This window comes from Apaloderma vittatum, unplaced genomic scaffold (assembly GCF_000703405.1).
Source record: "Apaloderma vittatum isolate BGI_N311 unplaced genomic scaffold, ASM70340v1 scaffold2863, whole genome shotgun sequence".
NCBI lineage: Eukaryota > Metazoa > Chordata > Aves > Trogoniformes > Trogonidae > Apaloderma > Apaloderma vittatum.
The window spans coordinates 62,288-88,578 of NW_009709615.1; the positions used below are offsets into that span (position 1 = coordinate 62,288).

General features: G+C 42.4%; 1 protein-coding gene across 1 annotated transcript in view; it reads left to right on the plus strand.

Annotated features, from left to right (window-relative positions):
• The window catches only part of FNBP1 (formin binding protein 1), a 67,293-nt gene that overhangs the window by 36,245 nt on the left and 4,757 nt on the right, over positions 1-26,291 (plus strand). The window contains exons 7-17 of the mRNA XM_009866981.1: positions 862-990; positions 2,645-2,791; positions 6,579-6,776; positions 8,167-8,349; positions 13,666-13,752; positions 16,722-16,736; positions 20,532-20,641; positions 23,444-23,576; positions 24,659-24,780; positions 25,217-25,353; positions 25,741-25,899. Of these exons, the coding sequence (XP_009865283.1) occupies positions 862-990; positions 2,645-2,791; positions 6,579-6,776; positions 8,167-8,349; positions 13,666-13,752; positions 16,722-16,736; positions 20,532-20,641; positions 23,444-23,576; positions 24,659-24,780; positions 25,217-25,353; positions 25,741-25,899 (1,420 nt within the window). The remainder of the gene's footprint in view (positions 1-861; positions 991-2,644; positions 2,792-6,578; positions 6,777-8,166; positions 8,350-13,665; positions 13,753-16,721; positions 16,737-20,531; positions 20,642-23,443; positions 23,577-24,658; positions 24,781-25,216; positions 25,354-25,740; positions 25,900-26,291) is intronic.

The following is a 26,291-nucleotide window of genomic DNA, read 5'->3' on the forward strand; positions in this document are numbered from 1 at the left end:
AATTAAATGGGAGCAGGTGGGGGCAGGAGGGGCTGCCTGGGGCCAGGGTGAGCGGCAGAGCTCCGGGCAACAGCAAGGAAGAAGGCAACTAAAATAAACAGTTGGGATAGACAGTGAGAGAGTAATAGTGGGCAGTGGAAGCTGAATTGTAAGGAGAGGAATTGGACAACATAAACGGGTCACTTGGGGACAAGTTGTTCTAGAGAGAGAAGAGAGATTAATTGCCCAGTGCGCCGCTATGCTGGGTAGCAAAGCGAGTCAGCTGTGGGAATAAAAATAGGGAGTCGTGTCTCAGCTGCTGCTCGGGCTCCCCTTTCCTTGGGCACTTCTTGTCAGCGCTGTTCAAGGAAGCGTAGATAAAGGACTGTGCAGAGAGCACACAAGTGAAGATATTTTGTCATGGGTCTGTTGGCTAAGGCACGTTGAAGTAACACCTCACTTTCCCCAAACAATACTGCTGGCCAACAGGCAAGTAGTTCATTGGGCAAAAAAAGGAGCCATCCAACAGGGCACACAGTGGAGCAAGAAGAGTGTCCAGGAGCTTGCAGAAGATGTGCGTGCCTGTTAAGAGGGCTAGTAGAGAGGCAAACCCATTTTGGTGGTTTACATGCCGTACGAACAGAGATTGTTCATGGATATAGCGTGTTACAAGAACAGCAGCCGTGAGCATGCTGCAGGCTTCTGCTGGACATAAATGAACTGTTTTACAAATTAGTAGTAAACCAAAAACCAAAGTGTTTAGAGACCCATATACTAATGTCCCTGTGCTGCCTACTGGTAAGGATAATAAGATGAGGAGTAACACAATGCCTTTTCTTTCCATGTAGGATAAATTATGAATTTCTTTTGGCATTTCTTTAGGCAAGACAGCAAGCCCAGCTGCGACATCAAATGGCAGAAGACAGCAAAGCGGAATATTCCTCCACTCTACAGAAGTTCAACAGTGAACAGCATGAGCATTACTACACGCACATACCGAGCATCTTCCAGGTAAGGATCACTGGCACTCCTCTACTGTTGCTCATAATGATAAAAACAGAGCGGCCTATTGCACATCACCTCAGTTCTGTGACCCTGTGTTTTACTTTTTGGTGGTCTTTGTACTGTTAGCAAATTTCATATGCAGTCTGCCTCCCCAGGAGATGGAGAGCTTGATAGGATAAATTGTCCCTTTCTCTTAAACTAGGTATTAAGTGATCATTAATATATGAAGCAAGTGACATCGAATTGTCATGACAGATCATGATGGTTTTTGGAGTCCTCACAATCTTACTCTTGTGCCCATGCAGCTGGGGAATGACGGCATTACTTGCATTGTTGGGGCAGGAGTCAGCTGGACATCGTTACATCTGTGAAGCCTCACAGGCCCTTTATAACCTGTCTGCAAATCAAACTTCACAGATGTTTAAATTTACACCACAAGAGTTCAGCAGTAGTGAATGTCAGAGGGTTTAAGCAAGCTTCCTGATTATGTCTTAGGGTGCCCACAGAAAGACTGTAGAGAAAGAACAGAAAAGCCATCACATTTATACTGACTGAAGATACGAAGTTGTACTTGACTGAAGGAAGAGAAATTAATGTAGTAGAGCAGAAGTTCTTCATGACTGTTCCATTGTAATGGGTCATGGGCATCACAAGTGGAAAATACAACCTCTTTAAGGGAGAGAATGTCAGATGCTTATCTGATGAGAAATAACTGACATTTGTGTAGGAAATGTGCATTTTCTTATCCGTAGCTGGAGCTTCTTAGCTAAATGGATATCTTCTCTTTTGCTTCATGGTATTTCAAGCCAATGTCTTAAGATAAATTATCCCTGGCATCAGATGTAAAATTTTTGCAGTAGATTTGTATTTAACACTGGATCTGGTGATCTGTGGGTGAGCACGCTTCCAGTACTGCAGATGTGTCGCTTTCACTGCCGGAGCACCGCTAAGCTCTAGTGCTTTCTTTTAGGTGTTGAAATAAGTTGTTTTGTAAAGAGTTGGTTTTACGGATCAATCAAGGCAATGGGGTTTTTTAAGTTGGCAATGCTCTGTAAGATTCCTGCTGTCTAATGTGAAACAGGCTCTTCCTGCTCGTGCCCTTCTGTATCCTGTTATAATCTGTCGTAATAGCCTTATGCCGCATCCAGTTTGCCTCTGGTGTAAATGAGAGGCTCCCGGAATAGATGCTGGAGATTGTGGCACTGAATCCGTTGAGCAACAGGGAGCATATGTTGAGAAGCCAAGGGTGAGCAATCTGTGATGTACAGGACTGCCTCTAAACCAAAAATTGCCTTCTATGGAAAAGTTGAAGGGTAGACATCAGGATTTTTGTTTGCTTCTGCAGTGGAATGAAAATAAGATCTTTCAGAATATGTGCATGAAATACGAAACATTATTGTAAAAATTCTCTTAAAAGCCTTAGGGGTCATCCTTACAAAAGTCTAAAGCTGGAGTTTTGACAAATTGACATTTTTAACATTAGAACTGAATTGAAAGAATCTCAGATTACTTTCAGAATGGCATTTTGATGTTTAAATGAACAATATCACTTGGTGCCGTCATGAGAACAATTGTCCTCATTTCTCAAAAATACATTTAAGCCATACATTTTAAAGCAGCTGATGTATGCTGAGTTGAAACTGTGACGTTAATGTTCTAGAAAATACAAGAGATGGAGGAAAGAAGAATCGTGAGGATAGGTGAATCCATGAAAACGTTTGCAGAAGTTGACCGCCAAGTGATCCCTATCATTGGAAAGTGTTTGGATGAAATAACGAAGGCTGCAGAATTGGTTGATCACAAGAATGTAAGTGTTGCTTTTTTTTCTTTTGATCGTCAATTGTCATGTTTAGTATTGATCACTTCTAAATGGAGACGTAAATCCTGGGTCCAGGCTGCAGCACAAGAATTTTGTAGTCGTAAAACTCAATAACTTCTTGTCCCAATGTACCTTGTCTGAGGCAGAATGTGCACAGATTATTTCTCTAATCTACTTAACACCCAGGAATGCTTCTACGGCCACACTTTTTACTTTCTCAATTATTTTTTTTTCCTTTAGGAATATCCTCTCCTTTTACTAGGGTAATTACTCTTTGAAGTACTGTAATTGAAAAAGAGACTTCTGGAAAGAATAAAAAAGATGGTGGGCATAATTCTAGAGACCTAATAATCACCAGTTCTTACTCACATGGCTTCTATGTCTAATAGTCAGAAAAGCAGGTGTTGCAGAAATGTCTTCATACCAGTTAGTCTTAAAAATGCACATGTTTAAAGTATTGGCTACATAAACTACTTTGAGCAACTCTGATGAAATTACAACTTTTCTTTGTGGATTTGAGGTCCACGGATCTTGATTTCTGAACATCACTGTGGGAATAAAAAGAAGCTTTCCTGATAAAAAGGCTGATAAAGAGGTTGGTTGAGCTTCCTGATGTACAGTTATCATCAAGGGCAAATGTGATTTCTATTTTGTTTTCAGAATGACATGTTCCCTTTGGAAATGAAGTCTCTGCTCACTCTTTCAGCCCTTCTCATGGATCACATTAGTGCTTCAAATACAAACAGCATGTGTCTTGGTGGCTGTTTGAATTTCCCGCGCATCTCTTTCACTGGAATCTTTTCTGAGCTGTTCAGTGCCCAGAGCCTGGAGACTGCCATTAATTTGGCAGCCCAAGCCTGCGGCTGAAGTTTTGAAATGAATCCACTACTTTCTGCGTGGTAATTGCCCTCACAGAGAGCAGCACAGGAAACCAAGAAATCTGAAAATTATTCTTTCAGGGTGGGTGAAAGGCGCCTTTGGGCAGAGAGCCCCATGTGAGAACAACGTGCCCTTCCTGAGGTTCGGCTTTTGGTGCTGTGTGGTGAAATCGTGTCAGGGACATTCGTAGCTAAGCCTATGTTTTGCTTGAGTTGTCAAGTGAGGTCTTAGCAAAATGCACCCAAAGCTTAAGCAAGGTGCTTGAGTCACTCTGAATTTTATGTTCAAGTGAGTCTCTTGCACTCAGATAAATCACATTGATGGCTCCTGTGCACGTGTGACGTCTGAAAATGGTGACTTTGAGCACTGATGACTGAGGGATGTCCTGGAGATACCACACTATGACAGTGTGTTTAACCATATTTGTTACATCTGAACAATTAGAAAGGATTTAGCATGTTCTGTCTGGAGAACAGTTATGTCTGTAAAAGGTTCTTTTTTCTTAAATATCATCAAGGACTTTTTTATTGGAACAGTAGTTTCTAGCTTTCTTGATTCTGGTGAGCAATAAGCTCGTTCCTGCCCTTCTGTCGCTCCTGCCACTGCGTAAGGACGGCCGTAGGTGCACACAGCAGCAATTTGAAATTGCTGTGTTACAGCAGACCCTTCTCATCTCGCCTCTTAACATTCCAAGCAGCAAGTTTGGGCTCTCGGGCTACCGTCAGGAAAGTTTCTCCTTTTCCTCGAAAGATTCAAGCTGAAGATTGTCTTTTTCACTCCTCTCTTTTGAGCTTGAAAATGAGGTCAGATTCCAGGGAAGCTGAATGCAAGGACAGCTGGTGATAATATAGCTGGTACAATGGTGAGCAAAACCCAGAGCCTGCTGAGCAGGAAAAGCTTTGTGTGAAACTCTGGGCCCACAGAGACATGTGTTTCCCAGCTGGGAGGAGATCTCCAGGATCTGGTAATTATAAACAAAAGTACAGTATCACTGAACTTGAAATGTGTAAGGTCAGGCAATATGACACCAACAAAAGGCAGTGCTGCATTTGAAGTTCTTATTTAGCTCTTGGGATCCTTTGGTTTTATTTTCACTTTTTCTACCCAGCTATCACAGAGTTACTGAAGAAGGTGAGAGGTTAAATGAAAGCTCTGCTCTTTGTGCAGTAAATTCAGTTCAAAAGCCAGGGCTTTAAATGGAACAACTGCAAGTAATATAGAGCATGTATTGGTCAGAAAGAAAAAGAAAAAAATTTGAGCAAACACCAGTTCTAGTGATTTACCTTGTGTACCAAACTGTGTCAACTAGAGCTGAAAGGATGGAAGAACCTGCAAGTTCTGCAGCTTTTTTTTTTGCTGTCAGTAGCATATAACCAGCTGATAGTAAGGTATTACTGTTTAAAAAGAAAAACAAAAGAAAAGCAGCAGAACTTTGTACTTCATGTGGGTATCGCAGAGCTTTTTGCTAATCAATTTTCAGCTTCAGGCAGATTTCTTACAAACATTGGTCTGTGAACGTGTGGTTCCTATGGTATCAGTGAACCACAGTGATTTCTAGCAAGAAAATTGCGTAGCACAATCGTAAGGAAGGATGGATTTCTACAGTGACTTTGAAACTGTGGAAGTGCAGTCTGCTAACAGGCTTCCCTTCCGTGGCCAGCTCCGTGTCCCCTCCCTCTGTGGGTGCCAGCGGCATTCTGGAATATCACTTTTCTTCCAGGGCTCCTATTTCATTGGCTAGCGTTAAGAACCAGAATGACATATGGGACAGATTTAATCCTTTCTCTATTCTCTACAGCTTAAATATTACAAAGTTCTGCCTCATGCCCACTAGCAAAACGGCCGGTCTTTCAGACTTAGTTACTAAATTTGCTTTATGCCCTCACCCAAGTGTATAGAATTCCTGCTCACAGAAACTGTCTGGATTTGTCTGGGAATACTGGTTAGCCCTGGGTTTCTGAAGCAATTGTAAACATGCTGCTTTTTCATGCCCTCTTTCTAACCACTCGGACGACACAGGTCGTGTTGCAAGGATAAGCTGCAGTGACTGCCAGGTGAACCTTTGCAAAACTTGCTTCAGAAGGCTCTAGCAGCAGATAAAATTAATTTGTTATGAACTTCGGAGTTCCTGTTATGACATTATCTCTGTAATATATGGAGCACGCTGGTTATTTTTAGCTCCATTGTAGGGGAAGGATGTTTTGACTAGATGGAAAGAACACTGTAAAACTGAGAGGAGAAAATTAAAAACTCTGTGCATAGGATAAAATACCAGTAGAGGATTTAATGTAACCTTGTGTGAGTTTGCAGTCTCTTCTCTCTTGCTTCTTCATCTTGCTTTCATGGCTATTATTAAAAATCTCTTCAAATGTTTAGATCTTGGGGAGTTTTAATGTCAGATTGGAATGAGATAATGGAAAGTGTTGTTCCACCTCCCTAAAAATTGTGTAGGAGTTTCACGGTGCACCTGATAGTTTGAAGATCTTAAACCTTAATTTTCTTCACAATTCCATGAAGACTTTTGTAAAGCTTTTCCTATAGTTGTGTTTTCCTCAGTTGAGCCTGGCCTCTGGATATGTTTATATCCCACCAGATTTCTCAGGAGCAGTATTTTACCTGCGGCCATGAGCAGAATCTGTGAAATACCTTCAAAGCAACAAGTTCGGGGGTTTTTTTTATCTGAAGAGTGGTGGTGCCCCTCTCCAGAGGCTAATAAGATATCTGTGTGCCGTGGCACAGTTTCTCTAATGATCTTAGAAGATAATTGTCAGAGCAGTGTGACACAGAAAGCTTTCTCATGGAGAAGTCAGGTAGATGTGCTGCTGCTCTGTGCCACTGACTTGGTGCCAGCCCTCACCCGAGATGTTTACACTGTACTGGATCTGTCCTGTTCCAGGACTCGCAGATGGTAATAGAAGCCTTTAAATCGGGGTTCGAGCCTCCAGGAGATATCGAATTTGAGGATTTCACGCAGCCGATGAAGCGAACCGTCTCAGAAACCAGCCTTTCCAACTCCAGGGCGGATGGGAGGTCCGAGCCGAAGTTTGGTGGCAAATCCAAGGGCAAGTTATGGCCATTCATCAAGAAAAATAAGGTACTGACTTGCAAACTTGAGCTTGGTGCTAGTACATGTATAGTCAGTAACCTCTGTCTTGTCTAGCAATCCTGGCAATTACAATTTTTTTAAAAGAGAATTTTAGATATGGGAAGTTAATAACTGATGTCTTAATATGGTGTTTTGTTGTAGCCTTTGATTACTTAAGTTTCTTTATATCTTTAAATTTTTTTTTCTTGTGTATTTTCTTTAATTATGTTGCAGTTTTTGTATTAATTTAACCTTAGTTGTTACGTCTCTGCCATGGTCCATTTCTGTTCCTAACTCAGAGAAGGAATTGTGTACCACTTACCTAGTGCCATGTGTGCAAACTAACATTGTAACCTGGGGAAGCTTTAACGTGGCGTTACTGTTTTGACACTTCTAAAACTCTCCTTGGCTTTTCATTTGCGTTATCTTTTCAGTCTGTGCACTGGGTTCATCATTTGAGTGGCTGGGAACAAGGAATCACTGCGATTCATTCTTCTTAAGCACAACTAATGGAGCATAACTAACTGAGCAGTTGACTTCTTAGAAGACCATATTAACTTATGTATCCATTAAACCTTTTTCATTTCACTGTCATATTTTACACCATCGTGCATGGCAGCGTGTATCCAGGGTTACCAGAATGTGTCAGGGTGACTGGACTGAACTGGTTTTCAGTAACACTGATGGAAGCCCAGAGTAGCTTCATCGTTTTGATCTCGCCCATGATCTGAGCCTTTACCAAACCACTTCTAATTACAGAACCAAAAAAAAAATCTACCTTTTAAAAAGGGGCCATGCCTGTTGCACTGGTGTAAGAGAGAACTCGGCTGTCTGGTGCTTACATCAGTGTAGCCAGAAACAAAATCCAGGACGATAACTCCTGAGCAAATTCGTAGCATAATTTGTACAAGTGAAGTGTGATGCACGTTACCGAGGTATGATTTGAAAGCAGGAAGGAATGTGGTTTGTTGTTTTCCAGATAATAGAAACGCTACTGGGCACTAAGGTACCTTCCTTATCTGATCCATTTAAATTCAGGTATTTGAAAGCTCTATCCATATGCATTATTCCGAGCTGTCCACAGAGCAGAACAGGGCAATTTTATGGGGATAGCACTGCATGGAAGAGTCTGCATGAGCTTCCTGTCAAAATACTTTTGCATTGCTCTTCTGTTGCATCACTTCACTTACTAAAACTTCCATTTATCCCATTCTTCGTTTAACACAACTCTTAAATACTGCTTTCCCCCCCTCTTTTGAACCATGGCCTTTAATATTTAATTATTTAATTGGTTTTTTTCTCTGGATTTCAAATATCGGTTTTGATGCTTATTTTTGTTTTGTGTTTTATCTTTTTATTTTGGTTTTTATTCTGTCACTTCTCCATCTCTTATACGTAGCTTATGTCCCTTTTAACATCCCCCCATCAGCCCCCTCCTCCTCCCCCTGCCTCTGCCTCACCCTCTGCTGTTCCCAACGGCCCCCAGTCTCCCAAGCAGCAAAAGGAACCCCTCTCCCATCGCTTCAACGAGTTCATGACCTCCAAACCCAAAATCCACTGCTTCAGGAGCCTAAAGCGCGGGGTAAGTTCTCCTCTGGATACCTCTCTCTTTCTCTTTCTTTCTCTTTTCTTCCTTTCTTGCGCTTTTATTGCACGTTCTGTTATGTAAAAACTTGTTTTGTTTGTGAATGAACCCATTGTGTTTTATCATAACATGCAGACAAATCCAAGGGATCCCAACCTATAAAACCATTTGTAGTCAAGAACACCACAATGGAACCACAAAAAGTACAGCTGCTGGTGGAAATTACCCATTCACCTCTTCTGGGGAGGAGGGATTGTCCAAAGTAGGGAAGGAAGAGCTAAACATTAATACTCATGTAGAAGTGAAAGTTATTAATTTAGTAGCCCTGTGTCGTTGGCAGAGTAGGTTTGGAGGAGCAGGGGTTTGCTCTGATCCTGATGCTGCAAGTTGTGTAGATGTTTTCTTGTGAGAAGTTTTCTTCTCTGCAGGGTGGATTCAGTTCAATGTTTGTATCAGGAGGAGGAGAGTAAATTAAGAGGGATTCTAGAAAATAATCCTTCTCATTTCAGTTGGGTAAAGTTCAGGCATTTCGCTGAAATGATCTGACACTTGTAGCAGGGTGAAGACGCCTTCCCTGTATTTTATGCCCAAGTGTGCTCCTGTGTGCAGCCTCTGTTCCAGAGACTCAGCCCCAGTTCATGCCTTCAGGCACAGTGTTAGCTGGCTTAGTAAGGCTGAGGCTTAAGAGAACAGGTGAGATGTGAAAGATGAACTGATTCTAGGTGGTAATAAAGTTGTTTATCTAGTACATGTGGGCTTTGTATCAGGGCTGCCACATGTTGGAGACTGGGGGGCACTGAATTTAGTGTTCTCTGAAGCTGCCTCAGTTACAGTTGCCTCTAAATAGAATCTCTGCGGTTGTAAAAGACCTTTAAGGTCATCAAGTCCAGCCATTAAATAATAATTCCCATTAGGTCCACAGACCTTGTTGATTTCTGACCTGACTCCCACTTCTCAGTGCTGTGATGCACATGGTGCAAAATTCTATTCTAAGCTTTTATTAGTCTAGTACACAAGATCCAAAACATGGGTGAGAGGCTCTCTGAGATTAGGGTTTGGGGGTTTTTGTCGTGCCGGCAGCCAAAGCGCCGTGCATTTGATGCTGGTTTATGCATTTTATGGTGCTAAGAAGCTGAAAGCTTCTGTGGCTGACCTTGGGAATTCACCTGGGTCTTGATCAAACTGGATCAACATTTTGTGACACGTCACCACAGTTTTAAGGTCAGTGACCCTGTCTCCTTTGCTGCCGATACGGGTAGGAAATGTGGCCTGAGTTTCCCCAGGTCAGCTGCTCTATTCCTGTTGCTGACCCCAGCTGTGGCTGTGTTGGTAAACTGGTGTTGAAGGGGTTGTGTTGAATAAAATGCTCTTGTTGGTCATCTTCATAAGCAGCAAGTGAAATGACAGGTCCCCGAGATAATTTCTTCCCTTTTTCAGGTAAAAAGAAGCTTGCTGAAAAATTGCTGGCATAGCTGGCTTTGGCTCCTAGGTTAAGGTCCTTAGAATTATTTCCTCTTATAAAAATTACAGGAAGGAGACACAAGTGTTCAGTAGTTTAAAATGTTTTTTAGAGAAGCCTATAACAGCAAGGAAGTGACTACTTTAAAAAGCCCAAATTCTGCTCCAGGGACTGCACTGACATTTAGGACTGAGGGCTGGAGTCGTATAAAAGTAGAGATGATTTCAGTGGGGAACTTCAGTGGTTAGTTACACAGAACTGAGAACAGCCTTGTAAACAATATTTTGTCTCGTTTGGTTGCAGACGGCACATTTGAAAAAAAGATGTTTTACGCAGAGTGGTTTTCAGTTCTTTGTTAGGGAATTGCCATTTAATTGAATATTCAGAAGCCAGAAAATCTCATCGTGTGGGAAGCGGGAAGTTTCTGAGTTGTCCAAGGGGAAGGTTCTGTAAATGTACCTCCTTCCCTCAGCTGAACTTTGGCTCGGAGCAGCTTTTCTCAGTGGTTTTGTAGGGGGAAACGCCGCCTTTCAGTTCCGCTTCTGCAGCAGCAGAGCGAGAGGATGGGCTGGGTAGGAGCTGGCTGTCGTGGTGGCGGGTGGGCACCTGGCAGTCCTCCTCATGCAGCTAAGAACCTCCTGCCACCACGTAGCACTGGGATGCTTTGGGAAGTGAGGCAGGGCTGAAGGTGAGGGTCCGTGTTGCGATGTAGCGCTCCCATAGCGCCAGTCGTGAGGCTCAATGTTGAAAATAGTGCTGAGTATTTCTACCTTGATTTTAAAAAATAGGAGTTTGCAGTTCCCTGGGCACTTGTCAAGTTTGTATTTCAAGTGTACAATTTCTTATTTAGTGAATATTTGGCCAAATATGTGATTATGACTAATTGCTTTTAACACTTCCTGAAGGAAGTCCATTATTTTATGTACTAACTATCTGAGAAATCCAAGTGAATCTTACAAATTCTACCTACCATGTTGATTTTAAGCTGTTTGTGTTAGAGGTGAAATAAAAACAATTTCCTGTAGTCTCCTCTGGAATCCCTCAAATTTCTGCTGACACCCTCATTAAAATGTGCAAGGAAAGGTTGTTGCTAAATCCTCATTTAAACCTTTTGCTGTGTTCTCTCTCTATTTCATTTCCTTCCCCTGTTAGCTACCAGGATGTTTGCATGCAAACACTTTTCCTGCCTGACTCACTCACAGAGTTGGAGGCCAGTGTTCAGATCATAGTCTCTTCTTTACGTTTTTTTTTCCCCAAGGGACGAATTCAGGCCGCTTGCTTCATCTAGGAATAGGGAGAGGCTGCAAAGCCCTCGCAGCTTGCTCCATCTCATCGAGAACTTGTCAAGTTCACATTTCAGAGGTCCTCGATGATCCGTGTTATACAAATGGTCAGACTAAAACATCGTGAAAGGGCCATATGACCTTCAAAAATAAAATCTTAACCCAGCAAAAAATAAAGCAAGAACCCCCCCCCCCCCATCTTGTTAATTTATTAGATGAAAAATGAGTGGTTGGCATTTGTTTTGGCTGATGGGGTTTGTATGACCCGCTTTGTATTCAGTACAGCTAGACAATGCTGTTATTTCTGCTCCTATGATATTGTTTATTCAGATTTCGTTTTCTCCATTATTTTCCATCTCCCTGTCAAATCCAAAAGCATTTGAGTTTTGCTCAGGAACACGGGCAGTAATGTTACGAATACTGACTTATGAAAAGAAATTAGAAGGATGTAGAGAGAGACTCTGCCCCACACAGAAGAACATTTGATCTGTAGAGAAGTCCATCAGGGAAGCAGTGTTTGGAAAGGTCGTGCAGGGAGCCAACAGGACAGCACAACGTGATGGCGTTTTGGCTTTGGACACTGAATAAATTCATTTGCTCTGAACATTTTCTCCGCACTGCTGATTTTGTTCAGAGGCAAAATTCCACTCCTGCCAGACACCTTGCAGTAGAGGTGACCACAAGGGACTTGAAGTATTATTTTGGAGTATTCAACCAAATTGTTCAATGAGGCTTTCCTGGCTTTGTTGATAAGCTGAGCTGTGAACTCCTACAAAAGCCAAAATAATTTATTTCAGAGGAAATTAGATGATCACACTCCTTTTGCACTGGCTTAAGGAAGAAGTGCTTGAAAAAGAACTACTTAATGTGAAAAAGTCCAGTAGATAGTAAGACCTTAACAGGATAAATACCACCAGCAGAACTAACGGCACATTGTAACTGATCCTTGAAACGTAAGGGAGTGAATGGATTCCCATGCAATTCCTCCATGAAATCTTTGATATCAGAATGTGTCTGGAGAGGCAGCATGGTTTAGTAATTTCCTTAGAAAGTTTTGGGTTAGCATCTTGTATTGCATTTGGAGAGAGAAAGTATGAAACTAAAGTGGAAAAGTCACTGGTGACTGTTAAAATTAATTATATAATTAGTAATGATATGTCCTTTGCCCAGTCTGGATTTAATTTGGCTTCCAAACGTAAAAAAAAAAATCCAATGAATCTTGTTTCCATGAAAGGAAGCAGATGCCTGAACAATTTACAACAGATGCAAGGTTAACGTAGAGGCACCAATGCCAGTGTCAGTGGTCACTGCCAATATGAAATCCTAGTCTGTTAAAAAAAAAAGCTTTTACAAAATAGATGCTGATTGTTGGTTTTCTAACACATTCTTGTGTTTTCCTCAAAGTTTCTTCTAACCCCAACAGCAGAAATCTCCATTATAGAGAATACCATAAAACTGTCACAGCACTTACCGTGCATCAGACCTAGAAAAGGAGGGGAAAAAAGTCTCTCTTACACAGTTTTTAAAGGCTGTTTCTAATAACTCTTTAAAAAGGCAGCATGAAAGTGGTACAACGCTTGAAATCAACTCCGTGTCTTTAGGGAAGTTAAAGCCAGAAGAGTACAAAAAAAATGAGGAACCACTTACATAAGTCATAATTTCATTTATGCTTGCTCTGCTTTTTCTAATTCCATTTTGAGGACAAAGAAAACTTGGTATTCTGCTAGTTGATATTAATTTTGTGCTCTTTTGTTTTATTGCTATAGCAACAGTAACATCAGCACCTTTATTTAAAGAGCAATATTTCTGAACTAACAAAATCCAGGGGTAGAACTTACGCCTTTGAATTACTTTGTGTGCTGTTACATGGACTTGCCTTTTTCCTCTTACCTCGGAGACTGGGTAGTGATTAAGCAGAGAGGGTGGGTCAGGGAGCTGGGACGCAGATAGTGCTGTCCTTACCCAAGTTCCACCCACCGGACAGTTGCAGAAGGCACATGGAGGGACTTTTGTGGTTTCCTTTTTAGTGGAAGTTGTTGACTTCATTACAACGTGATTTCCATTGCACCAGTTCATGTTTTTCCCTCGCATCCCGTCTTGCCTCTGTGGAGTTGTCTCCCTTGCCACTGAGCTCTCGGTCTGCCTGGGGGATGATCAGTGCTTTGTTGTTCTGCGAGCACGCAGGAACAGCAAACAAACCCAAACCACCCCTCCTCGTACCTGCTCTGCTCCCTGCCCCTTGCAATACTCATTGTTCTGATGTAAGTGTATAAATCAATCTATGCCAAGACCAGAACATTTTGGCGGGTGGGGTGGTTAAAGCCATGGTTTATTCTAGCCCAGAGAGGTACCTTCTGACCGTGCGTCTTTAAGCTCGCTTTTAAAAATGTGATCCTTTCTGATTTGTGTGAGAATGCTCTCTTAACATTCGCCTAGTTTCTAGGAAGCTTCCACTTTGCACTCGAAGGCGAGTTAAACGCTGAGCTGGCTTTTGCTGTAGAAGCAGTAAACACAGAGGTGCTGTGCTCGTCTCCACTGTAACGGATGTGTTTTCTCTTGCTGACTCACCAGCAGACACAGTCTTTGTATATTCACAAAGAACTCATGAAGAGGACTTTAGGGACACCCACGTGTGCCGTTGAGGCTAGGGAATATGTTGTAAGTCCGTGTATGGTGTGATCAGCCCATACCGTTGCTACACAGTCGCTAACCCCACTTACAACGCCCGGATGGAGTGTGCTGTGGGAATGTGCTTTGTAAAAAAATAAAAGGAAAATTGAGGGGCAGGCAAGCTGCAGCTTCTGGTGGTGTGTGAAGGAAAGATATGTCTGCTAGTCCTGGAAATGCTGAAATTGGCACAATTTAAGTACTTTAATTGGCACAATTTAAAGTAGCTGGGCCTGTGAATTTCAGAGTAAGTACTACAAACAGGTTCCATGCATTTGTTCTAAATTATTTTATGAATTCAGTCTTGAGCATCACGAGCCGAGCCCTGATTTACAGCAGCGCAGTGACACGCTCTGTGCCTCGGTTGGGGAGCACTCTGTGGAGCTTTCTGACGCTTCCCTGAACTCTCTGCAATGACGATAGTTCATGGAATAAAGATATGTGACCTCTAAATCTGATATTGGGTAAAGCAGAGTATGGGAGGGTTTGTTACAGGACCACTAAATAAAGAAAATTGTCTCTTGGTTGTATGGAAATCCAGTGAATTATTTCAACCCCGTTTTCTGTAAGTGAGGTTAGTGGCCGTGACTGTCCAATAACACATGGACTTGCTGGCTTTCATGCTCTCTCATGTGTTATTGAAGCTTGTGGCTCTTAAGCTCTTCATTTTTTCCCTGCAAGACCAAGCTAGACTTGTTTTACCTTGACAGCTTGAAACAGATGTGCACATTTTAAGGAAATTTAATTTATTTGATCATCTGGGGGAGAAATGCCCCTGTTCTTCTTCCAGGAGCTGTGAACAAGTTTCTAGCTGTGAAAACCCAATAGAATGGACAAAAGTAGTTACTTAGTGTTTAATGCAGATTTATTTTCAGTCTACTTTCATTTGTTTATAGAAACTGAATTGCCTCCTGAAAAATTACAAATACTTTTCAGAAATGGAAAACTGAACATGATTTATTTCAGCATTTCGTTGTTTCCAGTCTATGATCTGCTTTATTTGTACTGGTTGTAACAATCCCTGATGTACTATTTGGAAATGCTATTAATAAGTTCTCTATTTTTGTTATACTTAACAGCATAAGAATTCGGCATACAGTGTCTATAATCCTTTTCAAATTTGCTGAATTTACAGCAAAAGAATAGCCTTGATGCAGATGATTCTTTGCAGTAGTGTAGTGCCTTTAGAGTGAGTAGTGTTTAGAAACTAGCGCATGTAGCTTACATTTGTGCCTTTTATAGAGTGCTTCATAGGTAAATATTTATTCTGCATCATGAGTCTTGTCTGTATATACGTACAAGGATCTCAATTTGTGCTGATCATGTCTATGCGAAAGTTCACAGGAGTGCTAAAGAAATTATGCAAACAAAAGCTGCCTACGCTGAATTTCCTCAGCAGCATATTTTAGCTCATTCGTTCTCCTTCCTGTATGATTATTCTCTCAAATGGATTGCCTTTGTTTGCTTTTTTTATTTTTAATGGCCTCTTAGCTGAGAGAGTGAATTTCTTCCTTGCACTGTGATTATTATCATGTGTTTACTTCCTAATGGGCTGAACTTCAGAGGGGAGTGTAACTGCTGTGTTCTCGGTTCAAATGGAATATTTCACTCTTTATCTCAAGGCCGTGTATTTGCCTTGAATGGTTGGTGTGTGTTACTGTGCAAATTCTGGTAACTACTGGTAATTGTTATTTTTGAAAAACATTTATTTCTTAAATCATGCTGTCAAAAACATCATAGACGTGCAGCCACTTTTATTTTAAATCCAATCCTAAAGAGCTGCGCTTCTGCTAAAAATGGAACATGTGTTTGAGAGCACCTTACCCGGGAGCCACAGGTAGGAAAATCACAGAGGAGTCTCGACTGGGAAGTCTCACAGGACAGCTCCTTGCCTGAGCAAGAGGCATTTTCCAGCTTCCATGTTTCAGCTGGCTTTACCACCAAGGATGTACATTTATGCACTTGGAAGCTTGTTGCATAGTTTGAGCATTTCACAGCTGTGCCCGCTCGGCTGGCAGGACGGGCATGGTGCAGCTTTGATTGTCCCGTTAAAACCCGGGTTTATATCTTCCCTTTTAGTTCCTCTGGGAAAGTAGGACTAAAGATAATGTTTTGGGCTCTGCACCAGGAAATGGGGTAACCTTTGCAGAGTTACATCGCATACCTTGCTTAAGGGACCTTGAATAATGTCTTATTGTGGTCATAGAATCAATTTGGTGTAAGGAGAACAGATTTTTTTGATTTTTTTCCTCCTCCTTGGTCCTGACCTTGTCTGGCTGTATGGCCAAAGTACGTTTCAGACTGAGTATTTGGTTTTGAATTGTTCGGGAACATGAAACGACTTTATGTGACTGCCCGGGCAGCGCCGTACGCAGTCCTCAGGGATGCTGTCCTTTGGATGTAGTCCTGAGAGCTGGGAAATGATCACCAGAGATCCCACCGTGCTTTTTGCTGCTGGAGGCCAAGTGCTGTACCTTACCTCTCCACAGCCTTTTGGCTCGGTGTTATCCCCTTTTCTTTTAAGCCCTTGCATAAAGTGACTGATCCTCCTGACTGCATTTCAGCACATTTTTGACCTTTCCAAGTTCTGAGGGTTTTTTTTTCCACGTCAGAGATGTTGTTGTAGTGTGAAAAATTGCTGCTGCTGTTGTAGCAGCTGCAAGCCAAGCAATCCGGGCCAGATTTTCACCTGCAGTGCTAAGTAAAGCACACCTGGGAAGAGGTACAACGCTTTTCCCTTTTGGTTTCTGGCGAGGAAGCAGCAGCTGACTGACTGAGCTGGTCCATCTTGTGAACTTTGGCACAGACCTGTTAGTGTTACCCATTTTGCCTTCCAACAGCAAGGGGATTATGTGTCATTTTATTGTAACATCAGTCTGACAAAGTTCCTCTCCTACTGATGCACTGTTGTTTTTTCTCTTTCTCCCCCCACCCTGTATCTCTCCAATTTTTACATGAAGCTTTCTCTCAAGCTGGTAAGCACATTTACGGCATGCCTGTCCCGTGTTTTAATCACAATTTTCTGTGTGTGTTTTAATGTGCACTGTGCCACGTATGACATGACACTGAAATTAACTGTTAAATTTGTTTCTTCTTTGTGTTTGCTTTTTTTGATATTTATCAGATAACTCTGAATACACAGGTCTGGAGTCTAATAGAGGTGATCAGAATTCAGCCTTTCTAATAAGCTGCTAAAAAAATAACTCTAATTGTAGTTTAGTTTTCACTTTTATAATCTAGGGCTATAAAAATGTAGAAAAATGGTATCGAGTAATTCTACTACTGTATAAGTATACATTGAAAGCTTTAAAGAAAACAAAAAATAAAGGTCTCTGTGCTTGCTGGACCTTTTCTAGAGAGAAATGCATGTCTTTTTGTAACATAGCTGCAAAGTTTGCTTTCCACGTCCAGGTATTACTGGAAATCTGCATCACTATCACCTACATTTTACAGCCCTATGTAGTCCTTCCGAATAACTAATAATGGCATTAATTGAAATTCTATAAACCTTAACCAACAAGGTTAACTCAGATTTGAATTTACAAATGGAGAGATATACGTATATAAATCCTAAATTCTATCTTGGATGCAGCTGGGAAGGTTTCTTGAACGACGGTAAGATATCTTACTGAGCTGGAAAGGGAAGGGGTGAACATGTTTGGGAAAGCAAATTACGTGCTGAACTTCAGACACAAGGTACTGTATTGTTCGAGATACTCCACACCTCGATACGTTCCTGAGAGCTTGTATCCATTCCTTTGCCCTTTGAGAGCCCAGTCGCAAGGAGAATTCGACTCGCTTGCTGACCTGCTCCGTGCCAGCAGGCAGGAGCCACAACTGACCGCTGCAGTTTCAGAGAGCTTCACAGCGTCTGCAGCAGTACCTTAACTGCATTAGCTTGAAAGTTTTCTAATTCCCCATTGGTTAGTGCCTTTAAGTACTCTTTACCCTACACATCTGTTGTTCTTGGATACATCACTGTGGGCCTGTTCTGTTCAGAGCAACTTATTTGCAGGAAAAGCAGAGGCTGTTGAGCTCCCCGCGGCAGCTCTGGAGGTTTCAGGTCCTGTCCTGCTCTGTCAACACAGTGACTTGCTTGGACTCCATGAGCAATATTGCTTCTCACTGAAGACCTGTGGTAGGTCTGAGGAGTGATGGAAGCATCTAGCTTACCTGCAAACCCTGTTCTTCTGGCTGTTGCCAAGCCACTGTCCTGGTAGCCCAACACTTTATACCAGGGATTTCCTGGTCACAGAGTTGGGTGTGTTACGTGGCTGAGCTGTCTGACCTGGCCTTTCCCCAAGAAGTGCACGGATCAGAAAGATGTGCAGAGAGGGCTGAGGCTCAGGTGTGCCTCAGGCGGAGGAAGTCAGCTTGTTTGTAATTTCCTCTTGGATCCCAGCCTTGCAAGAGCCAAAACTGGGCCTGATAAACCTCGTGCTCTTCCCACATGTAGCTTCAGCCCAGGAACTCGTCCTAACATGGTCCCTTTTTTCATGGTCCTTGTCATTGGGACAATTTGCATCCTAAATCCCAGTTCCTGTATGCAAGGAAGTCTAGTGAGCACTGTCTCTGCTGGTCCTATGACAGCACATCACAAATAGCCCAGATTTCCCCACCAGCACCTCACGGGTGAAGCATTTCTAAAAATGTAGGCAGTGTTCACTACTTGAGAGAGAGCCCAGGTATGGTTTTGCTTGAGAGCATGAAATGTGCCCAGCATGTGGAAAAATTGCTCCTTGACTCTTTCTTTTAGAGGAGGAACTGTGGCTTCTGTTACAATGGGGAGTTGCCAAGCATGGGATAAGGTTCAAGTGAGATCACCTCCTTCTCTCAGGCACGCATTTCTGTGCAACGCTGATGCTTTGGTCTGAAGCATTGTGAACAAATACTTCTAGCCCAGCTTAGGGCTTTTGGATAAAGGTGAAGGATCAAAACCATGGTGCTTTTCCAGATTTGTTCGACTACATCCGTTGCATTCTTGGAATGTGTATCTGGGGATATTTTCAAGCATCCCTCTCTTGTGCTTAGAATTGAGAAGAATATGTTAGGTAGTCTTTCTCATAAGTACTTGTTTATTTACAAAGCTACCTCCAGATGCTTTGACTTAAAAAGCTACATATGGCTTTACTGTGTAGATTATCCTTGAAATATACTGAATTACGGTCAGGTCTGCTGTGATGTGGGAGTTACTATCAAGCAAAGTATGATCATTACAGAAGGCATTGGAATAGATCTTTCCTGTACCATGCACAACAGGTAATGTAAGCCCTGCTTGGTCTTCATGTGGTTAAAGTTTCAGAATCGATGTGGTTTAGCTGTTTCCCTCATTTATCTTAAATTTGCCTTTGCATTGTCTCATAAAATGGAATTTTAAGTGTATTATTACACAGATGCTGAAGGCTTAACTATAGATGAATATGCTGTCTTTTACTGAAAATCAATATGGCAGCAAGTTCGCTAGGTTTGCCCGTTCTGTTATTTTGAAATGGCTAGAGCGGAGGAGGAGGTGACCTCCCTCTAGTTGTCCTCCCTCCCTCTGACACCCACCAGTTCTTCCTAAACAGCTTGTTCTGCAGTTGCTGAGGAAGTAGCGAATTGTCTGGGAGCACATTCAGGGTGGAATTGAAAGGGTCTGATGGGCAGCTTTTGAGGCAGAGTGGCCGCTAAATCACCTCGGAGAAGCGTTTTAGTAAGACTAATGTCGCAACTCTGCTCACAAGCTTTCAGTAAGCTGACGGGCCACTGGATTTAGTTACCTGGCTTTGGGTTTTTACCCTTCTTTCACCCAAACTTCCAGTATTCCCCTTTAGAAATGGGACATGGAGTGAGCAGAAACCAAAACAAGAAAAAAGCCATACAAGTTCGAGATTATGTACCTCATCCCTTTATGGTGCAGCTAATCAATATTGATGTGTGTTGAGTATAGCCCACCCAAACCGTCCCCCTTGCTTTCTCGCAAGACAATATTAGGTGGTACTTTGAAGAAAATAGTGTGGATGTATTTTATGTGTCATCTATCTGCTGTGTCAAATTGAGGCAATCAAGAAGAGGCATAGCAGTTTGAAGGCAGAAAAGGGGCTTTCAAGCAGAATCCCGCAAAGGTAACCACTGTGGTCTTCAAATGTTTTCTTTGGTTATGATTTCAGATTGATTGATCTATAGCTTTGATAAAACTCTTTAATTTTTCTGCTACCATAAGTGAGAGAGGAAATGTTCAGAGACTTTGATAAGGAGTATGGATACTGGAAAGCATGCAACATGTTTTTAAATTGCAGGATCACAGAGGAAGGACTTCTGTTACTCTAGTGTGTTCAGGAGAGCCCTGACATGAATTAACTGTATTGGAACAACACTTGGACTATGCAGAGCAAGCCAGCACTTAGTAGTGTGCATGCGAAATGTGACTGTGACACAGGAGTAGAAGCTAAACAGCTGATTTTATGGGGATGCTGTCTGTAACAGAGTAGAGGGAGGCAGGAAAGATCAGCTTTCCATGAGAATGGAACTCTGTTAAGTAAAATCTGATGATAATTATGGTTATGTGGAAGCAGGGTGTGGTCCTGGGATTATTTCTAAGGCATCCAGATTTCTAACCGTTCAGGGACTGGTAACAGTACAAATGATAGCAATGCTTCAGACCACTGTGATTTTGCACAGATTTTTGTGAACTGTTTTCAAAATACAATCCTGAAGAATTCTTTCAGGGTCAGATTTTATTTATTTATTTATTTATTTATTTTTCCCTCCCTTTGTTCTACTCTGTGCAGGGAGCAGGGCCAGAAGACTTCAGCAATCTCCCACCTGAGCAAAGAAGAAAGAAACTTCAGCAAAAAGTCGATGAACTAAACAGAGACATTCAGAAGGAGATGGATCAAAGGTACATCAAACCTCTCCAGTGAAAAATGAAATAGGTAGTCTCATATAGAACAGAATCGCAAAGTGTTAAGAGTTGGAAGGGACCTCAAAAGGTCATCTAGTCCAAACCCAGCAGCTGAAATGTAAGCAAGAACAAGTAAGAACAAGGTTCTGGGTTGTTTAACTCTCTGAGAAAGGAACCGCCAGGGTTTACCTATGGCTAAAAACACCCGAGAGATGTGAGGCTGTCCACAGCTCCGCTTGTGAAATCGGTTATTTAGTTGTGGCTGATGCAGGGCGGAGCTGGGCCAAAAGCTGCATTCTGTTTATTCCATTCTCCCACCTTCCTGCTTTTGGAATCGTGTGAAGAGAAGATCCTAGTATAAGGATGGGCGTGGTAACAGTGTGGCAATTGGAGACAGTTTTTCAGTCTTTGTGGAGCTGCTTTCTTGGGCTTTCACAAGACAGCGTTAATCATGAGCCACTCAAAGGTTACTGTTGGATTTGCTAAGTTTGCAGTGAGCTGAGGGTGTGTTTTAGGAAAGAACAGGATGTCCCTACAGCCTCCATTGAAGGTGCGATCATAAACCTCGCAGTGCTGAGCAGAGCGGCTGTTTCTCTGTGATGGGCACGGGTAGATCCCAGCAAAAGCGACTGTTGTTGGGCAGCATAACATCGTACAAGTGCTGATTGCATCTTAAGGCTCTCTGATCTGTAGCTTATGTTTCTCGGAAGCAGAAAGATAATGACTCCTGTGCTTTTGTGGATGCATTTATCATTCTGGTTAAGAGTAGGGCTATTTCAGTTTCTTTCTATTGATTTGGGCAGCCTGTATTTGTTGTTCTGTGTTTATTCACATTCTGCAGTTGCATTAAAGATTCAGCGTGTTTTGTTTGTAAGAGAAAGAATTTATCTTCACTGAGTGATGTCAAAACTTAGCCTGTCCAGTATTAGTCTGTCTCTAAATACTGCTTTGCATTTGTACAGATATGCCTCCGTTTTCTGGTAGCTTACTTTGAAGAAACTGTTTAGTTTGCCTCGTAACCTGAACTTTCTTCTTTGTTTTATATCATGAATAAGAAAGGAAAACTGCCTGTGGTTATATGATTTCTCATTGTTATGTTTTGTTTTTTTTTCCTGCGGTAACTTCCATTTGTCTCTGACAGAGACAGATTTTCCTTTCTGCTCAGTGTTGATTCTGAGGTAACTCAATGTTCAAATTCTTCTGGAAATCAGAGCAGGATGAGGTTATTTTGAATAAAGATAGGGTACGATTGAGGAAGCAGCACCACCAGTTAAGTAAGAGTTAAGAAAGTAGTAATAATTGTGACTCATATGTTTGCAATATTGTCCCTTAGGGCTTCAGCCACAGAGCAGTCCCAGTTCCTCGCCACCCACACTTTTTCCCATTTTCTGTACACACAAAGCACAAGATTGCAATTGTCGGGAGTTTGGTGGGAAACTCTGAAATATAAAGAGCGTTAACTTGAGTCGTGGGACTTGCATTAACCTTTCTCCCCCCAACTAATGCCTAGAGGAAAGCTGAATTGCTGTGCCAGTAACACAGGAAACTGGCCCATTAGTGCACCCATCTCTAAGCTCCGAAATGTTCATCATCGTGCTGCTAACTTTTTTCTGTAAGTTTAGCCTCAGCTTGAGTCCAGTCAAACTGCTGCCAGCGCCAGTTCCTCAGGTTTTCCTCAGGGCGCTTGTGTGTTAATCTTGGCCTTATGGTACCACATCCGTTGGAACAGGGCTTAAAATTCACATCTCTGAAACCCTAGGCCCTTGGCATCTGGGTTGATACGAAACACAGCCCCCAGGAAGAGTCTAGAGAAATGCTGTATGACCTAAGAGGATGGAGGGTCGCGTTACGCAGCCTAAGGTCCGTCTGTCGCTGCGCCGTGACGAATGTAAGCCATCTGCAGTTAGCTTCATTTATTTCACACTGCTTAAAAAGTCTTGCGAGTTATTTGGGTTGCAAAGGCACTGCAACAGACAGGGTGAAAGTTTCTGGTGAGCCCTCCGTTTGTGTTATTAATACACCCGCATCGTTGTCCCAGTTTCTCAACTGAGTTTCAGCCCTTGATGGATAATAATGGTGCAAACTGTTTGTGTGTGCCCCATAAACTGAGATGGTAGTCATCTAGAAAGTTGAAGCTGTGATTTGTTGCAAAGGTTGTGAGTTTATTATTTTATTCTAAATTCTTTTTACCTCCAGGGTTAGCAAGTAGGTATTGCAAAGATATTGAATAGAAGAACATGTTGGGCTAAAAGCCAATACAAAATTCCTCCTTTTGCCTTGCAAACTATCCAAGAATTCAGTTGTTTTTCTGCTAGGATTCTTCAAATGCGCAACATGGAGCTTGAATCCTTTGGTCTAAACGTGTTGTGTGGTTGCACCAACACAGCCCAGCTCCTGTGTAGCCCATCATCCTCTTGCCGGCCTCGCTCGCCTGAAGAACCTGTTACTGCCCGTAGAGTGAGTCGCTCCTTTTGATGTAGGAGCTTGAAGAGTTTGCCTTGTACGCAGTCTCTCTGTCATGTCACATTGTAGGTAAAGGCATTGCTCTCTTTTTTCCGTCTCTGACAGAGTTAATTCTCTTCTGGCAAGTGATTTTACTGGTACTTTTTAATGGTTGGTTCTATCCAGGCAGAAGCCCCTGTGTGGATATTCTCAGTTACCTTTGTAAGAGGTTAGGCTTGAACCACAAAGCAAAGAAAAGGCAATTTATGATCCTCTTATTTGCCCCTGTTTACAGAGGGACGTTTTGCCCCAGCTGCACTAACACATACATATTTTGTTTTTTCTTCTGTCTTTCAGAGATGCCTTAACAAAAATGAAAGATGTGTATATCAAGAACCCACAGATGGGAGATGCAGCGAGTGTGGACCAGAGATTAGCAGAACTTGGACAGAACATTGAAAAATTACGATTAGAAGTTCAGAAATTTGAGGTATGGGAAGAGTAAAAAGTAGCTGAGCACATGCTTAGTTCTAAGCAGATGCTTCATTGCTTTTCCAGATGTATTGATGTGTTTTCTTACTATGTATGGGTAAGTGCTCTTTAAGCACTTGCATTAATTGAGATCTTTGAGCCTCTTTGTGTAATGCAAATACACACCATCTCTTGTGACTGTCAGCCAACAGTCCTGCTCTTTCATTTGCCACAGAAAGCAAATTGTGCTAAATGGAGCCTAAGAGGTAAGTGCTCTCTGGACTGCCCAGGAGGTTCAGATGCTTATTTAATTAACTAAATAATTTGAAGCATCATGTTACAGATGTCTGTGGCAAATCAGAGCAAACGTAAATGCAAAGCACCACTTGTAGTCTTTAGCAGCAATACAGAAATCATCAGACAAAGCATGTTTTAAGGAGTAGTCTGCCATTGACTGGAAGCTTCTTAGAGATGCAAAATCTCAAGAGCTTAAGGAGTATTTGGAAAATATGATGCTGTTATAATTACACGAGAGAGATTATCGGGCTGAGAAAAGACTTCACTCTGGAAGTTACACTATGTACATAAATTGATACAACCTATTAACTTTAGTTGTTTCTTACCATTGTTGGCTTTACTATCTTTTTTCTCCTCCGTTTGAAAATCGCTGCGTTTTTCATTCTTCCCAGCTTTAGTCTTCTTGAATTCAGCACTCGCTGAGATTGCTGTGTTTCTGGTGTTACTGAGGCTAGCGCAAACTGCTACAAGTCTTTTGACTTTATTGTGACTGAAGCAGCAGCATCTCCCAACAGCAGCTGTGAACCGCTTCTCTTGGGTCATGGTTTTCAGCACCCAGTGTCGAAAAAGAATCAAATTTTCAGTAAGTGTTTTGTGGCAAGGCTGATAGGTGTGATGCACACTTAAAGCACAGAATTTATTCCCTGTCACAACTGCAACCCAAAGGGAACTCTTAAATCTACTCACAAACTGACTTTAGTTCCGTTGTCTGAATGTCAGCTGTGACACAGCAAAGTAAAAGCAACTTGGATGCCCGTACAAGTCGAAGCGCAAGAGATGGGTGACGCTGCTCTCCCCCCGCAGGGCTGGCTGGCCGAGGTGGAGGGCAGGTTGCCCGCGCGGAGCGAGCAGGCCCGGCGGCAGAGCGGACTGTACGAAGCCCAGAACACTTCAGCCGTGAACAGCTGCGCGCAGGACCGGGAGAGGTACAGTATCTGTACAGAGCTGTGCTCTTCTGACTGGTAACTTGGCTCCTTCCTCGGGAAAACGGTAGCTCTGGAGTGTTCAGACGCTTACTCTGTAACCAGACTAACAGCAGGCGCTCTGTGAAGTGTCTGGTTTTAGCATGTAGGGAATCCCAGCGTTGAGTCACTTTTGTGTATAATAGCCCCTACCCTCGGTGCTGTGAAGGTGAGTGAGGTAGGTGCATTCCTTACCCTTTCGATGGGAAAAATAAATGGATTTACCCATTGCTTTGTGACAGCAGCTGGCAGTTCCAGCCAGTTCCGAGCATACTTTGGAATTGCTGAGCTGCTCCAGCTACAGTTGCTCACCTTGCCTTAAGTGTCTAGTAACCCAGTCATTCTCTCTGCTCCGGAGACTGGTTGCTATAGTTGCTGTGTATTTTCCTCTCTTGAGCAGCCCAGATGGCAGTTACACAGAAGAGCAAAGCCAGGAGACTGAGATGAAGGTATCTTCAACAGATTTTGACGATGAATTTGATGATGAAGAACCACTACCCACCATAGGAACATGTAAAGCCCTCTATACATTTGAAGGTATAGCTCAAACTTTACTCTCGTTTCACTTAATGCTCTGTGTGGTTTATATGCCAAGGACAAGTGAGAAACCTTCGTTCTTAAATAGGCAAAAAAGGACAAGTGAGGCTCTGGCGTGGTTTTATTTTGTAAAGAGGCACCAAGGCAGTGATTTTTCTCCTGTTACTCAGGGATTCTGCAAGAAAAAGAATGAAAACTCTAATGTCAGGATCACATTCGTCTGGTTCTTTGCGTACACACTATTGTCACCAGAAGCAGATGCTTTTGTTCTTGCTGCTAGGGATGCAGTGAAGGTTGCATCAACAGCCTTCGACTGAGCACCCCTCATTGCTTCTGCAGTTCCCGCTGTGCCGGACAACCTGAACTCTGTGTTACTGTGTCTTTCAGGTCAGAATGAAGGAACAATTTCTGTAGCAGAAGGAGAAATGCTCTATGTAATAGAAGAAGACAAAGGCGATGGGTGGACACGAATCCGAAGGAACGAAGATGAGGAGGGCTATGTCCCTACGTCGTATGTGGAAGTCTATTTGGACAAAAATGCCAAAGGTGCTATGACTTATATTTAATACTATTATTATTACTTTATTTGCTTTCACAGAGATATCCAACCCTGAAACGGCTCTGTGTTGCAGATAGAGCCTTTCAAAAAGTCTGTACAATGCCACAAAGTGCATTATTTTGTACATGGACTAATATGACTTACTGTACTGCAAAACATGCTTTTTCTTGATCAGAGAAGGATAGTGCGGCAGACTGTAAAACTAGAAGGGAACCGCAGCTTTTCCTAGACTGCTTGTGCAGCCCTCACTGCCATCGTGCGCCCGGCAGTGCAGGGAAATGCAAATCCAGTTGGGATAACGTAAAATGGACTCTCCTCAGATATCCAGGTGGCACCTCAGACCTCCTCACAAGTCAGCTCTTTGTCCCAGACTGGTTCA